General features: G+C 44.7%; 1 protein-coding gene across 2 annotated transcripts in view; it reads right to left on the bottom strand.

Annotated features, from left to right (window-relative positions):
* The window catches only part of SCYL2 (SCY1 like pseudokinase 2), a 65,250-nt gene that overhangs the window by 15,593 nt on the left and 34,790 nt on the right, over positions 1-14,867 (bottom strand). For both annotated transcript variants that reach the window (XM_056574619.1, XM_056574618.1), the window contains exons 11-16: positions 14,253-14,366; positions 11,649-11,781; positions 11,452-11,570; positions 8,620-8,720; positions 8,345-8,408; positions 2,880-2,969 (exon numbers count right to left, since the gene is read on the bottom strand). In XM_056574619.1, coding sequence (XP_056430594.1) covers positions 2,880-2,969; positions 8,345-8,408; positions 8,620-8,720; positions 11,452-11,570; positions 11,649-11,781; positions 14,253-14,366 — 621 coding nt within the window. The remainder of the gene's footprint in view (positions 1-2,879; positions 2,970-8,344; positions 8,409-8,619; positions 8,721-11,451; positions 11,571-11,648; positions 11,782-14,252; positions 14,367-14,867) is intronic.

A 14,867-nucleotide genomic window follows, 5' to 3' on the forward strand; every position in this document is an offset into this window, starting at 1 on the left:
CGTGGTGTGAATGCACCCTAATAAGAAGCTTAATGGACAGAAAAAGGAGATTTTTTTTTGTACTCACTGTAAAATCGTCGTAGCTTTCATTGGGGGGCACCTATATTGATGGGTATATGCTCTTGTCACTAGGAGGCGATGACACTAGGGAAAAAAGTCTCCTCCTCCCTGGCAGGATATACCCGCCCACTGGAAGTGAGGTAATCAGTTTTGTCGTAAAGCAGTAGGCGAAACCAACAAAGAAATACGTCCGAAGGGCCCTGGAAAAGAACCCCGGATAAAAAATAAACAATAACCAGAAAAGAATATCCGGACAAAAAAGAAGAAATGGGTGGGTGCAGTGTCCCCAAATGAAGGCTACAAGAATTTTACAGGTACAAAGAAATCTCCTTTTCTCGGTCGCTCTTCATTGGGGGGACACCTATACTGATGGGACGTACCAAAGCAAGGATGCCAAGGAAGAGACCATCCTATGTAGAGACTCCAAAGATACGGTCCAGAAAGAGAGACAAGAAAAGGTTGACTAGGAAGCCAGATGGACCCGGAACCATCCCGGGAGGAGGTAGGAAACAACTCCAAGGAACACAGAACTAGACAGAGGGCTAGCCCGGCTGGAAACAAAAATGGAAAAGGGCACAAACAAGAGAACATGCTAGGGAGAGCAGCGTACACCTTAGCAGAAGGAGAGTACGGAATGTGGAGACCAGAAAAACACTGGAAAAATGAAAGAAGGCTGGAGACTGGCTGCGGAGAGGCCTGGTACAGAAAATTGATGACCAGTACAGCTGGAGACCAAAAACCTCCATCCCAGGGGCCCGTCGCGAGCACCTTGGAGGTGAAATAAGCTCAAGTAGAGTAATCCGGATTAACGGAACGCCCACCGCCCCGGAAGTATTATGCAGACATCAGTCGGGCTGACTGATATAGGATTCCTGAATGCACAGGGACACTCCATCGAACCCCCCTACATAAAGTGGGGTATTTGAGCACGACCGAACTAACGAGCGACCTAGTGGTGCAAGAGACCCTCAGACGAAGGTCTGTCTGACTGTCATCAGTCCCGAGTACCTGCAGGGACCCTCATCAAGAGTCCTTATACCAGCAGAGTGGTACCGAAGACCTGACCAAGCCTGCGGAAGCCCAGAGATGGGAGACCGACAACGATTGAGACAGTCCAGACAACAGTCTGGCTGAACAAGTACACTTCCAGTCACTGGATAAAAGGGGACAGCCAGATAGGTGATCACTGTGCCCCACTGCCGCATGTAGGAGGGAGGGGAGGCCTAGGAGCCATAGATAGTATCCCCGCCACATTGGAAGATCGGGGTAGGCTAAGGAGCCGTGGAATACACTGCGTATGGCTGAAGGCTGTATGTCTGTGGGGAACTATACTGCACCTAATGTGGGGGGACTACAACCTAATGTGGGGGAAGGGACTACAACCTAATGTGGGGGAAGATACTGCCAACCAAATGTGGGGGAACTGCAACCTTATGTGGGGGAGCATACTGCCAACCTAATGTGGGGGAACTACAACCTAATGTGGGGGAACTACAACCTAATGTGGGGGAACTACACTGCCAACCTAATGTGGGGGAACTACAACCTAATGTGGGGGAACTATACTGCCTACCTACTGTGGGGGAACATACTGCCTACCTAATGTGGGGGAAATACAACATAATGTGGGGGGAACATACTGCCTACCTAAGTTGTTTTTTCTAAACTTAACCCTCAGTATTCTGATTTAATTGCTGTGCTGGCACTTTGAGGGAAAAGCAGTTGGCGTGCATTACGGTTTGGGCACTCGGGCTCAAAAAGGTTCGCCATCACTTGTCTATAAGAATGAGATCAGGACATTGCACCTGGCCACAGCAGATAGGACTGAGCGGGCTGGTGCGCCCGCACTGAGAAGGCGGACAGCCACGTGGGACCGGAGACCCGCTGCCTGCAGCTGTAGGTCTCCGGTCAGCCTACGAAATAATGTGGCCAGGACACTGCGCCTGGCCGCACAAGGTGGTAAGCGGGCAGCCAGCTGCCTAAGAGACTGAAACTGGGGCGGCAGCAGCATAGAGTGTCCGGCCGGTAGTGAAGATAACGTGGCCGCAAAACATGTGGGCTTGAAATGCGTGGCCTGAAAAGGGGGGGGGGGGGGGGAGGGAAGGTTCACCGGACTGTCCCATCCAGAATGGCGCCAGAGGCCATGAGAGATCCAGCCCAACACAGTCGCGTGTAATGGTGGCTAAGGAGCTGGGCACATGAGAGAAAAGAGACCCCTGGATAAGCAAGATGGAAGGAGAGGGGGAAGGGGGGGTTGTAGTACATACTCACCCATGGCTCCATCTTCTTATACTCACCCTGAAGTCTTCAGCCAGCTTATGGCCAAGCTGCATCATACCAGGCTAAGATTGAGAGGCGAGCAGGGGCAAGTGGGGGACTTGGACCCAGGGTACAGCCTCCAGGCGCTGGCCGTTGGCGATAAGGGGTTGACTGCCCATACTCTTCTGTTCCGTGCCCCTTTGTCGCATATGGGGGAACAGGTAGCGCCATGCTCCTGAACCCCCACCTGAAAAAGGGAAACAAAAAGGAGAAAAACCTAAACATCTCTTACTAGAAAATAATAAAAATACATGGTCTGGGGAGCTCCCAGATCTGTGTTTCGCCTCCTACTGACACTAGCTAAAACTGATTACTTCACTTCCAGTGGGCGGGTGTATCCTGCCAGGGAGGAGACAACTTTTTTTTTCCTAGTGTCAGCGCCTCCTAGTGGCAAGCGCATATACCCATCAGTATAGGTGTCCCCCAATGAAGAGCGACCGAGAAACTACATGTTCTTAATATCTATATGACCTATAGCTAGATAAACTCTGACATCTCACCTTGCTTTGCTGCTTTGGCACATGTCCATTTTCTTGTTTTTCACTTGCACCAGTCAGAAAATCTTGGCTGATCTCAAATGTTTTATCTGTCTGTAGGAAGAAGAAAAACATTGCTCTTGGTTAGGAGGAAAGACATGAAATGCACACTGGATGCATATTAACCATCAATAGTTAAAGTTTAAGTTGACAAAGTGAATTACTATCAAGTAGACATAAAAGCTTTAAAAGGGTTATTTTGAAAAATTATCTGTCCAAGGTAAAGTTAATGGATGATATTACTGAATTTATTCCAGTTTCTGGCATATAAAAGTTAAAATATTTTTGCACAAAGCACATTGGCTGAAAAAATTTGATTTTTTTTGTACTTGCCGTAAAATCTCTCTTTCTCGTAGCCTTCATTGGGGGACATCTATACTGATGCCACTAGGAGGGGCTGACACTAGGAAAAAAAAGTTGTCTCCTCCCTGGCAGGATATACCCACCTACTGGAGGTGAGGTAATCCGTTTTGTCACCAAGCAGTAGGAGAAGCCAACAAAAATATGTCAGAAGGACCCCAGAAAGGAATCCCAGATAAAAAAATAAAAAAAAGCGACAAAGAATGAAGAAATGGGTGGGTGTGGTGTCCCCCAATGAAGGCTACGAGAAAGAGATTTTATGGAGAGTACAAAAAAATCTCCTTTTCTCGGTCGTTCTTCATTGGGGGACACCTATACTGATGGGACGTACCAAAGCAGTTCCCTAGGGAGGGAAAAACAACCAACAGCAAAAGGGGAATCTGTCCAGAGACAGAACCAACTCGACCGTAAGGCCTGCGGACTAGATCCCGGGCAGAGACAACCGAGGCCCACAAACTGAGCTCCCGGGAGAACCCCTGTCCATGGAGAAGGACTAGGACCAAAAGGAAGAGACTGTCCTATGTAGAGACTCCAAAGCTACGGTCAATAGAGAGAGACAAGAAAAAAAACTAGGAAGCCAGAAGGGACAGAACCATCCCAGAAGGAGGTAGGAAACAACTCCAAGGAACACAGAACCAGACAGAGGGCTAAGCAGGCTGGGAAACAAAAATGGAAAAGGGCACAAATAAGAGAACCCCATTCAGAGTCAACCAAGTCAAGAGAACATGGCAGAAAAAACGCCAGGGAGAGCAGCGTACGCCTGAGCAGAAGGAGAGTACGGAAGGTGGAGAGCAGAAAAATACTGGAAAAAAGAAAGAAGGATGGAGACTGTCTGCAGAGAGGCCTGGTGCAGAAAATCGATGACCAGAACAGCTGCAGACCAAAAACTTTCATCCCAGGGGCCCGCCACAAGCACCTGGGAGGCGAAAGAAGCTTGAGTAGAGTAATCCGGATGACCGGAACGCCCACCGCCCCGGGAGTACATTGACCCACGAAGGAGGAGGAGACGGAAGGAATAAGGCCAAAAAGGGAGCGGAATGCCCTGAAAAGGGGCATCATGGTACATCGGCGCGTTCGACATGGGAAACGGAGGTTCCAGAGTCGCCTGGAAGATTTACACCTGTAGAGTAAGTAAATCCAATGTCTGCGAAACATGCTGGGTGACAAACTTCTATGTCTAGACAAGAAGAAGTGCAGTACAGAAAGACCACCCCAAAAACGGGACTGCGGAGACGTCGGAGCAGGAGAGCTAACCTGTCCGAGACCACAACCGTCCCTAAGGCCCAAAGAACCAGAAGGGCCAACCTAGAAAAGAAGACACGCCACAGCATACTAGGTTAGTGTCCAAGACACGGTGAATAATCAGACATGAACCCCAGCGGTCTGAGCGGATCAAAGCAACATCCCGTCAGGACGGGAACAGAGGGGGAAACAAAAGGGAAGGTTATTCCAGAAGACTGTAGTGTCAGTGTAGCGCAAGTAACACCGACAAGGAAGGAGGAACAAACCCCTCCAGGGATATTGCACAGAGGGAGGAGGAGAGCAATGGCAGGACCCACTCAATGCCTGAGTGCATAAACTCCTCCAACAGAGGATAGTGTCAAGTCTGTATGAGCAGCAGAAGAGAACCAAGAAACAGGAAGAGAGCCAGGCTTCAAAAGTGTGCAGCTCAGCTGATTGCTCTCAGCAAAAAAACAAGGGCCAAGCCAGGTACCCCACCTATATAGAGGAGGGTAAAACAAGGGGGTCGCTATGAAATCCAGGCCCAGACCATGCTAAGCTCCCTGATTCCCGTACCCCCTGTGGAAGGGGGATGAACAAAGTATGCCAGGCACTGTAGGAGCAGTGAAATGCCGCCCAAAGGTAATGGGGCAAGGTACTGGGTGAACGTAGTCCCCAAGAACCCTGCAACAACATATCAAGGAACGGAGGAGCTAATTTGAGTCCTGAATACAAATGGAAGTAAGAAGCACTCACACACACAAAGCGTTGAGGGAAACACCTCAACGTGGTGTAACCCTGGACCAGAAGGGCATTAACAGAGCCATTCTGGTAATCTCCTAAGGCAACAGAGGGACATTCCATCGAACCCCCAAACAGAAAGTGGGATATTGGAGTACGACCGAACTAATGAGCGGTGTAAGAGACCCAGCAGACGAAAGTCTGGCTGATTCATCAGTCCCAAGTACCTGCAGGGACCCTCATCCAGAGTCCTTACACAGCAGAGAGGTATGGGAAACCTGGCCAAGCCCGCGGCAGCCCAGTCATGGGAGACCGACAGCGATGGAGACCGTGCAGACAACAGTCATACTGAACAAGTACACTTCCAGGCACTGGATAAAAGGGGACAGCCAGATAGGCGAACACTGTGCCCCACTGCCGCATGTGGGAGGGAGGGGAGGCCTAGGAGCCAAAGATAGTATCCCTGCCACCTTGGGAGATCGAGGGAGGCTGAGGAGCCACGGAATGCATCCCTGTACCCCAACTAGGGTGCATAGGACACACTGGGACACATCTTCATACACCTCCACAGCAGTGGGGTACTGGAACTCCAGCCTCAGATACATGAGCTGAGTGATGAGTGACAGGCGGCTGAGGAGACCACGCAGACCACTGTCTGGCCTACTGGTATGGGTCCATAGTAACCAACGGGTCACTCCGTCGGACACCTTGCAACAGCAGTGACGCGACAGCTGAGAGATGAGTGACAGGAGAGACTACTGTCCGGCATATCAACATCAGGACCAATCCACGGAGACCTTGCACTAGACAGGAGGATCCAGAGCCCTAGCCGCAGATGCAGAAGCCTGTGGAGGAGGGAATCATGTTGTAGCCAGAACACCCCCATGATGGGTGACCAGTGGACCTGAGTGCCGTTAGCTTCCGCAAGGAATACAAAAAAAGAACAAAAACTCTTGCAAAGGCACCCGACCAGTGTCTTGCCTCGGTAGGGAGGACTAGAATTTGGCCGTGGGCACAACGGGCATGACATGGCATGGCACTCAGTGGTAGACACTGAATATATCCCTGACAGTTTCCGAGGGATCGAGAAATCCCTGGCAGTAACCCGCCACGTTGGTGCGCATATGTTCCATGACAGAGTGAGAACCCTGCAGAAAATAGATATGCCAGAGGCATACGTCAACTGACAATGTAAATAGTCTAAGGCAGGCCACTGTACAGGGTGACTGAAGGAATAAAGCAGCCCCTGACTCTTTCCCTAGAAAAGGAACCCTGCAGATCTTAAACTGATAAAAACAGAGGCTAAGGCTGTAATGGCGCTTGGGTGCCACAAGAGGGAGCTCAAGAAGCAAATGAAAAATCCAGGACGCAATTACAATTGATTGCAACAAGATGGCGCCAAATACCACCAAATGATCTGAGTGACCAGTGGTGAATTTTTTAAAAACTTTGACAGAAAGCGCAGCCCACTTTGAAGGGAGGGGGCGCTAGAAGAAGCGGGGGGAACTTGTGGTAAGATGCTGCACCCGTCCGCATGAACAGGGCACTGGCCGCACGATCTGTGGACATTACTGGAAGAAGGTTGGGGTACTGGCTGAAAGACGCAGCCGGTACCTCCCCCACCGGGGAAACACGGCCACATGGGACTGGAGACCCACTGCCTGCAGCTGTAGGTCTCTGGTCAGCCCATAAAGAACGCAGCCAGGACACTGCGCCTGGCCACAATGATAGGAGTAAGCCTGGGACCGGAGATCCTCTGCCTGCAGCTATAAGTCTCCGGACAGTCTATAAGAACGCAGCCAGGACATTGTGCCTGGCCAAAGCAGATATGAGTAAGCGGGCTGGTGTGCCCATACTGTCAGCCGCGTGTGACCGGAGACCCGCTGCCTGCAGCTGTAGTTCTCAGTCAGCCTAATACGGAACGTGGCCAGGACACTGCGCCTGGCCACACAAGGTAATAAGCGGGCAGATAACGCCCCCACTGGGGAAGCGGACAACCGTGCGGAAGCAGAGACCTGCTGCCCCAGAGACTGAAACTGGCAAATAGTGAAGATAACGTGGGCAGGGTACTGTGCCTGGCGGCACGCTATACATGTGGGTTAGAAATGCGTGGCCCGAAGAGGGGGGAGGGACCCAAAGTACAACCTCCACGTGCTGACCGTTGGCAAGAAGGGGTTAACAGTACATATTCTATATGCCTGTGCCCCTTCATCGCATATGGGGGAACAGGTAGCGCCATGCTCCTGAACCTCCACCTTAAAAAGGTAAACAGAAAAAAGACTAACTAAACAGCCCTTACTAGAAAATAATAAAGACCTGTGTCTTGCCTCCTACTGACACTAGCTATAACTGATTACCTCACTTTCAGTAGGCGGGTATATCCTGCCAGGGAGGAGCCGACTTTTTTTCCTAGTGTCAGCGCCTCCTAGTGGCAAGCGCATATAACCATCAGTATAGGTGTCCCCCAATGAAGAGCGATCGAGAAATGTGACTTTTATGCCACATTGCAGCATAGGGAACAGGGCCACTGTAGTCTGCTGCATTTACTATCATATACTCCAGTTACTGGTGTAAACTAGAAATCCACGACAGCTTGGAGATTTCTACAGCTGCCACATGGGCAACCACAGAAGCTTCAGAATTACTTAAGAGGCCAGCACCAGTCAAATCCAGCGCTACTGACAGGGAAAAGATTTTACATAAGCCACTGGTCTTCGTAAATTCCCCCTAATGTGTCTGAAAAATCCAAATATATGGAAATACAAATTTACTAGTACTGTCTCTTAATCAACATTTTTAGTCTGATTCACCAAAAACAAACTTCATCCTTATAGTGATAACATTTTTAAGACAGCTCCCAACCTTAGCAGAACCTAAGCTGATCATACACGTTAGATAAAAGTTGGAGGAACCTGCCAATTTCAGTGGGATTGGCTGACCTAATATGTATGGGAAAGATCAGACAATTGGGTTTCAATGTGCTTGATCCCACAATGATAAGACATCGCACTGACTCTGGCAGCACAACAGTTATCCATAACATAACTAAAGAAGAAACTTTTGTGTTCAATAAAAAAGTAAATAAATACTGTTACAGGTTGTATTACCTGACTGTTTGCTTTACTAGCTTGTTCTCCAGATATGTTCAACTGATTTGTTATATCCAAAGACCTGGAAGAAATTGGGAATGAACAGCGCCTCAGTTCACATTTTAGTCTGATTAGATTTATTTATTTATTTTACACACTTCGGAAAATAGTTTTTTCATCGTAACTGTATTCAATGAAGTGGTGATGCTGTATACTGGCATGCAGAAAAGCTTCATATAATTGGACAGTCCACATTTTACACACAAGGCATAGCATATACAAAGTTCACTTACTTCTGCTGCTCTTGCATAATATGTAGCTGTTCAAGCTTAGTTTTATGCTCTGCCTCTAACTTGTTCAGCATCTCTTTAATAACAGCCATGAATGAGTTAAACTAAACGAGAAAAGGAAAAAGTTGCTATATGTCAGAATTTACAGTACAAAAAGACACAGACAAACACCATTTATATAAAAGAATTTAACCTATTTAAACTGACATTTGCTTACGATTTGCTTACGATTGAGTGGTAGATCTGATGTTTCACACCCCCTTATGTGACACTCACGGGGAGTATAGTTTGGCCAAATGCTAATCCAATTAGAAGCCAGCCCGGGTTCTCTAAAATAAGTCTGACCAATGTTTTATTCCTCGGTGGACATTCAAATGAGTTGGTGTCTGTGGTGTATAGAATCGGAGGGGGGGCACCATGGTGGATGGTAAGAAAACTCTACCCCATTGACATCCATTGCTCTAATAGGCCCTCTGGCACAGTTCTACCTGGTTTCAGCAGCCAGAGGTGGCCAAAATTACAAAAACTGTGGCGTATTTCCATAGAAGTGAATAACCATTTCTGGAAACAAGGTAGCATCATGAACTAAGCTGTTTCTGCCACTCCAATCTATGTCTGTTTGCAGAAACAGTTTAAAGGGGTACTCCGGTGGAAAACTTTTTTTTATTTATTTTTTAAATCAACTGGTGCCAGAAAGTTAAACAGATTTGTTAATTACTTCTTTAAAAAATCTTAATCCTTCCAATACTAATTAGCTGCTGAATACTACAGGAGGAAATTATTTTCTTTTTGGAACACAGAGCAATCTGCTGACATCACGAGAACAGTGCTCTCTGCGGACATCTCTGTCCATTTTAGGAACTGACCAGAGCAGCATATGTTTGCTATGGGGATTTTCTCCTACTCTGGACAGTTCTTAAAATGGACAGAGATGTCAGCAGAGAGCACTGTGTTGCAAAAAGAAAAGAATTTCCTCTGTAGTATTTAGCAGCTAATAGGTACAGGAAGGATTAAGATTTTCAATAGAAGTAATTTACGAATCTGTTTAACTTTCTGGCACCAGTTGATTTAATAAAAAATAAAGTTTTCCACCGGAGAACCCCTTTAACCCCTTAAGGACTCAGGGTTTTTCCGTTTTTGCACTTTCGTTTTTTCCTCCTTACCTTTTAAAAATCATAACCCTTTAAATTTTCCACCTAAAAATCCATATTATGGCTTATTTTTTTGCGTCGCCAATTCTACTTTGCAGTGACATTAGTCATTTTACCCAAAAATGCATGGCGAAACGGAAAAAAAAAATCATTGTGCGACAAAATCGAAAAAAAAACGCCATTTTTTTACTTTTGGGGGCTTCCGTTTCTACGCAGTGCATATTTCGGTAAAAATAACACCTTATCATTATTCTGTAGGTCCATACGGTTAAAATCATACCCTACTTATATAGGTTTGATTTTGTCGCACTTCTGGAAAAAATCATAACTACATGCAGGAAAATTTATACGTTTAAAAATGTCATCTTCTGACCCCTATAACTTTTTTATTTTTCCACGTACAGTGCGGTATGAGGACAAATTTTTTGCGCCGTGATCTGAAATTTTTATCAGTATGATTTTTGTTTTGATCGGACTTTTTGATCACTTTTTATTCATTTTTTTAATGGTATAAAAAGTGACCAAAATACGCTTTTTTGGACTTTGGAATTTTTTTGCGCGTACGCCATTGATCGTGCGGTTTAATTAATGATATATTTTTATAGTTCGCACATTTACGCACGCGGCGATACCACATATGTTTATTTATTTATTTTTTTACACTGTTTTATTTTTTTTATGGGAAAAGGGGGGGTGATTCAAACTTATTAGGGAAGGGGTTAAATGACCTTTATTAACACTTTTTTTTTTTTACTTTTTTTTTGCAGTGTTATAGGTCCCATAGGGACCTATAACACTGCACACACTGATCTCTCATCCTGATCACAGGCGTGTATTAACACGCCTGTGATCAGTGTTATCGGCGCTTGACTGCTCCTGCCTGGATCTCAGGCACGGAGCAGTCATTCGCCGATCGGACACCGAGGAGGCAGGTAAGAGCCCTCCCGGTGTCCTGTCAGCTGTTCGGGACGCCGCGATTTCACCGTAGCGGTCCCGATCAGCCCGACTAAGCAGCCGGGTCACTTTCACTTTCACTTTAGAAGTGGCGGTCAGCTTTGACCGCAGCTTCTAAAGGGTTAATACCGCACATCGCCGCGATCGGCGATGTGTGGTATTAGCCGCGGGTCCCGGCCGTTGATGAGCGCCGGGACCGACGCCATATGATGCGGGATCGCGGTGCGATCCCGCTTCATATCGCGGGAGCCGGCGCAGGACGTAAATATACGTCCTGCGTCGTTAAGGGATTAAGGGATCCTGCGCAGATTTGATGCGCTGGATTTGTAACTGCAGATTAAAAGCTGTGCTCAGTCATTTAGTTTACATTGAAATCTGCAGCAGAAAATCCTGTGCATCAAATCCTGCGCATCAAATCTGCGTACGTGTGAACGTACCCTAAGGGTACGTTCACACGTACGCAGATTTGATGTGCAGGATTGGCTGCTGCAGATTTCAATGTAAACTAAACAGCTTCTAATCTGTAGTTACAAATCGTGCGCATCAAATCTGCGCAGGATCCTGTATGTGTGAACACACCCTAAAATAGTCCGTTTGGCTGTTTTCATATTCTGTGAAGGGAGGTGCGGGAGGGCAGGGGTGGGGATTGGGAGTCTTTCTAGATATAGATTTCGATCCAAAAAAAGTGGGAAATGTCCGAGATGGGCATACTAAAGCAAAGCACACTTACCTGGTTGAGATTAAGGTTATTGTCAATGCTGAGAGGAATTAAATGAGGCAACACTTTTCCAGCCAGCTGCTCTTTGGTAACACCAAGCTTCTTATGTGTAAAGGTACATTTGTATATTCCTGTTAAGAATTAGATATGTTATTTTATTTTATACATACTGGATAACCAAATCTGTATATAAAGATAAACAGCAATACCTAAAATCCCCATTAGAACTGCCGGCTCTCTGGATGGGATTTGTTGCAAAAAAGGTAGAATTTCATCCAGAACATACCACTTATCCAGGTATTCCAAAATCTTTCCTAAGCAGACCAAGGAATTAACCCTTACCTGTACATAATGGAGAAAAAATGTATTCAGTTAATTTTATTTCGTTCTACTACCAAACATTACATTATAGGTCATATCGCTTCTTTTAATTTTTAAAGGCATTTTTTTAAAATGATAAAAGAAATCTGGTTGCTATGGGCAGCTGCTCCACTGATTCTCTACACAGGTGTGGATAAATCTCACCCATCGTTCTTTGTTGTTGTGGCTGTAATCCAGCAGTATGGCTAGGACTCCACAGCAATATTTGATCACTAGTAAGTCTTTAAAGGGGTACTCCGGTGGAAAACTTTTTTTTTTAAATCAACTGGTGCCAAAAAGTTAAAAAGATTTGTACATTACTTCTATTAAAAAAAATCTTAATATTCCAGTACTTATTAGCTGCTGTATAATACAGAGGAAGTTCTTTTATTTTTGGATTTCTTTTTTGTCTGTCCACAGTGCTCTCTGCTGACACCTCTGTCCATGTCAGGAGAGGGCACTGTGGTGTCAGCAGAGGGCACTGTGGACAGACAGAAAAGAAATCCAAAAAGAAAAGAATTTCCTCTGTAGCTAATAACTACTGGAAGGATTAAGATTTTTTTTTTATAGAAGTGATTTACAAATCTGTTTAACTTTTTGTCACCAGTTCATTTAAAAAAAAAAGGTTTTCACCGGAGTACCACTTTAAGTCTTGCTAAAAAAATTAAAAGACTTTATAAGAGAATTAAAGATGTAAGCAGTATTAAAAATATTGGGAAAATAATTAATTGGGTGGCCACACACTATAGCTAAAAATGTGTATGTATAACTTGCTTAGACAGAGGAACGGAGTTGCACTATACCCTAAGTGCCAATGGATGAACGAACATAAAAAGGGTTTCAGACCTCAAGGTGTAAACAAACAGGTACTTGGTTGATAACTAGAGATGAGCGAACTTACAGTAAATTCGATTTGTCACGAACTTCTCGGCTCGGCAGTTGATGACTTTTCCTGCATAAATTAGTTCAGCCTTCAGGTGCTCCGGTGGGCTGGAAAAGGTGGATACAGTCCTAGGAGACTCTTTCCTAGGACTGTATCCACTTTTTCCAGCCCACCGGAGCACTATTGATAATAGATTAATAATGTTAGAAATATTAAAATGTAGCTGGTTGATCTAATAAATCACTGGTTTATTATATTAGGATAAGATATTTTATAAAAAATCAGCATGAAGGACTGGTATCTGAGCAGGGCCCTTGCTACAGATCCAGTTACAATGCATATGTAATACAAATATTAGTAGATAAAATACACAGTGTATATATATATATAAAAACATATATATAATAATAGTGATACAGTGTCAGTTTGTGAAGAATAATAAAAAGCAGTATGCTCCTTTGCTGTAAAGTTCAATAGTGCCTTGAAATAGTTAATGACATTGGAGTCAGTGGAGACAGTGGAGCAACGATATACGTGATCGGCTGTAGTTGTCTCCAATAGCAACAGTCTGATATTTTATCTGCCCTGGAAGGCTCCGGGATTAGAAGATGTAGATATACAGATAAAGCGGAAAAAAATTGTTTGGTGGAGGTGCTGCACAACAAGAACATGAAGCGAGGACTCGAGCCGCCGGCGGCAGCACAGACGCACACAGGACCTCTACCCAGCTCTGCAATACTACCACAAGCATCTTCTTGGGCACTGTAAGTGGACCTGAGGAAGGCATGAATTCATGCCGAAACGCGTTGTCCCCGTTATACCAATAAAAGCATTTTATTGTCCTGTGCTGCTCGAGTCCTCGCTTCATGTTCTTGTTGTGCAGCACCTCCGCCATTTTTTTCCACTTTATCTGTATATCTACATCTGCTAATCCCGGAGCCTTCCAAGGCAGATAAAATATCAGACTGTTGCTATTGGAGACAACTACAGCCGATCGCGTATATCGTTGCTCCCCTGACTCCAATGTCATTAACTATTTCAAGACACTATTGAACTTTACAGCAAAGGAGCATATTGCTTTTTATTATTCTTCCCAAACTGACACTGTATCACTATTAATATATACACATACTGTGTATTTTATCTACTAATATTTGTATTACATATGCAATGTAACTGGATCTGTAGCAACGGCTCTAATCCTAATATAATAAACCAGTGATTTTTTTAGATTAACCAGCTACATTTTATTATTTCTAACATTATTAATCTATTATCAACCAAGTACCTGTTTGTTTACACCTTGAGGTCTGAAACCCTTTTTATGTTAGAGTATTAAAAATAATAAAACTACTATGACTTTGAGGCACTGTCACAATTTTACTACGACCATTGCGCTCTTCGGGAGACTTCTTGGGATGTCCACACCTGAAAGGTGAGGAGTAAGTGTGCTGTATTTATTGTGCAGAATACATTCTCATGCAGACTCATGCAGACTAGAGCGTTTACAGGGGGCAAAGAAAACACAGAAAATCATCAGTAATTGAGAATATCTATTGTGTATACTCACAGCAAGTGAAGACGTCTGTAAACAAGCGGATTTAATTCTTGGTATCAATGAATTTTTCATAGATGGGTAATCTATAAGGTTTGCGAATGTAGGGATTATGTTTAAGCACAGCTCCTAAACAATAATAAAATAAAAAATGTATACAGACAACTTAAGTTCAGGTATATACCGTAAATCAAATATACAAAATATTTTGGATAAGTGTTAAACTGCAAAGGCTAAAAGTCTAGAATTAGTGAGGTTTTACTTGTTAAAAGGTGTAGTCAAAGAATATACTTTGTTTCGCTGCACCCACTACCGGCCCATGTAAAAACACCTTAATGTGTCATTAAAAAGCTCATCACATAAGTAGGAAAGGTCAGCTTCAGTTCAAACTGTCGTCACATCAGATTTCTCTTTGTAACATTTGCGCTGGCCACTAGAGGTCACTGATGCTTTTCAGACTTTTCTGCATATATTAAGTACATAAATTCAACTACATATTACAAAAATGGTTTGTGTCTCTGACTATTGCAATGTTACATGATATTCACTATTTAACCCTTTAAGGACCGGGGGTTTTTGCATTTTCGTTTTTTGCTCCTTGCTTTTAAAAAATCATAACTCTTTCAATTT

The sequence above is a fragment of the Hyla sarda genome, chromosome 4, assembly GCF_029499605.1.
Source record: "Hyla sarda isolate aHylSar1 chromosome 4, aHylSar1.hap1, whole genome shotgun sequence".
Taxonomy (NCBI): domain Eukaryota; kingdom Metazoa; phylum Chordata; class Amphibia; order Anura; family Hylidae; genus Hyla; species Hyla sarda.